Source organism: Chaetura pelagica, unplaced genomic scaffold (assembly GCF_000747805.2).
Source record: "Chaetura pelagica isolate M959 unplaced genomic scaffold, ChaPel_1.0 scaffold233, whole genome shotgun sequence".
In the NCBI taxonomy this organism is placed as follows: Eukaryota; Metazoa; Chordata; class Aves; order Apodiformes; family Apodidae; genus Chaetura; species Chaetura pelagica.
Window position 1 is genome coordinate 289,196 of NW_009952708.1, and position 1,332 is coordinate 290,527.

General features: G+C 67.8%; 1 protein-coding gene across 1 annotated transcript in view; it reads left to right on the forward strand.

Moving 5' to 3' along the window:
• Positions 1 to 698, forward strand: part of FURIN (furin (paired basic amino acid cleaving enzyme)) — an 18,213-nt gene extending 17,515 nt beyond the window's left edge. The window contains exon 15 of the mRNA XM_009994284.1: positions 127 to 698. Within this exon, the coding sequence (XP_009992586.1) occupies positions 127 to 698 (572 nt within the window). The remainder of the gene's footprint in view (positions 1 to 126) is intronic.
• Positions 699 to 1,332: the final 634 nt, after the last annotated feature.

Sequence of the window (1,332 nt, forward strand, 5' to 3'; positions counted from 1 at the left end):
GCCGCAAGCCCCTGCCCCCCAGCCAGACCTGCGTGGGTGAGTGTGGGGCTGGCAGGGAGGGGAGGGGGGCGCAGGCAGCCCCCTGCCCGTGTCGACCCCTGGCCTGCCTTGACCTTGCTTTTCCCTTAGTCTGTGAGGAGGGCTACTACCTGCACCAGAAGAGCTGCCTGAAACGCTGCCCTCCCGGCTTCGCACCCGGCGTCCAGAGCACCCACTACAGCCTAGAGAACAGTGTGGAGCCCATCACACCCCACCTCTGCCTGCCCTGCCACCCCTCCTGTGCCACCTGCACCGGGCCCGGCCCCAACCAGTGCCTGACCTGCCCGGCGCACTCCCACTTCAGCAGCCTGGACCTCTCCTGCTCCCACCAGACGCAGAGCAGCCGGGCATCCCCTGCCCTGGCTGATGGCGAGGGGCTGCCTGAGACCACCCCTTCAGCCAACCTGCCCGTCCTTATCGCCAGCCTCAGCTGCGTCCTCATCGTTGTCATCTTCATCACTGTCTTCCTGGTGCTGCAGGCACGCTCAGGCTTCAGCCTGCGGGGCGTGAAGGTCTATGCCCTGGACAGTGGGATCATCTCCTACAAGGGGCTCCCCTCCGACATCTGGCAGGAGGAGGCCCCCTCGGAGTCGGACGGTGAGGAGAACGAGGCCCGCAGCGAGAGGACTGCCTTCATCAGAGACCAAAGTGCCCTTTGATGAGCCCTCCTGCCCCTATTTCCATCCCTGCACAGCACCATGGGACCAGTGCAGGCAAGCAGACTCTTCCCCCGTCCCCTTCCCACACTGCAGCAGCCCGGGGCTCCCCACCCGCCGGCACCATCCCTCAGCCCTGGCCCAGGCTGCCAGGCACGACCCTGCCAGCACCATCCCCAGCCCAGCACCCTCCTGGTCTTGCACCATCTCTTGGCCCCGCGGCCATACTGTGCGCCTGCGGGGTGTTTGGCAGTGGGGCCCTGGCACTCACCAGCCCTGCTGTGGCAGCTTTGTCCCCTGCCCCAGCTGGGTGGCTGGGGGTCACACGAGTCCCCCAGGGCAGGCAGCATGTGGGGTCTCTGCGTTGTGGTTGCTCAGGCCGTGACAGGGGCAGGTCTGCCCAGAGCTGGGACATGCTCTGCCCAGCTCCTGGCACGGCCTCCCCCTGCACCCCCAGCACCCGCTGGGCTGCCACCTCCCGAGGGCCTGTCTGCCTGCACCGTGCCCTTCAGCAGCAATAATGGCCAGGCCTCTGCTCTCCGCTGGTCCCATGCGCTGAGGCTGCCTGAGCCCACACTGCAGAGCATGGGGCAGGGCAGGGCCTTCCCCTGCGCCCGAGGCTCAGCCCCCAGGGCGG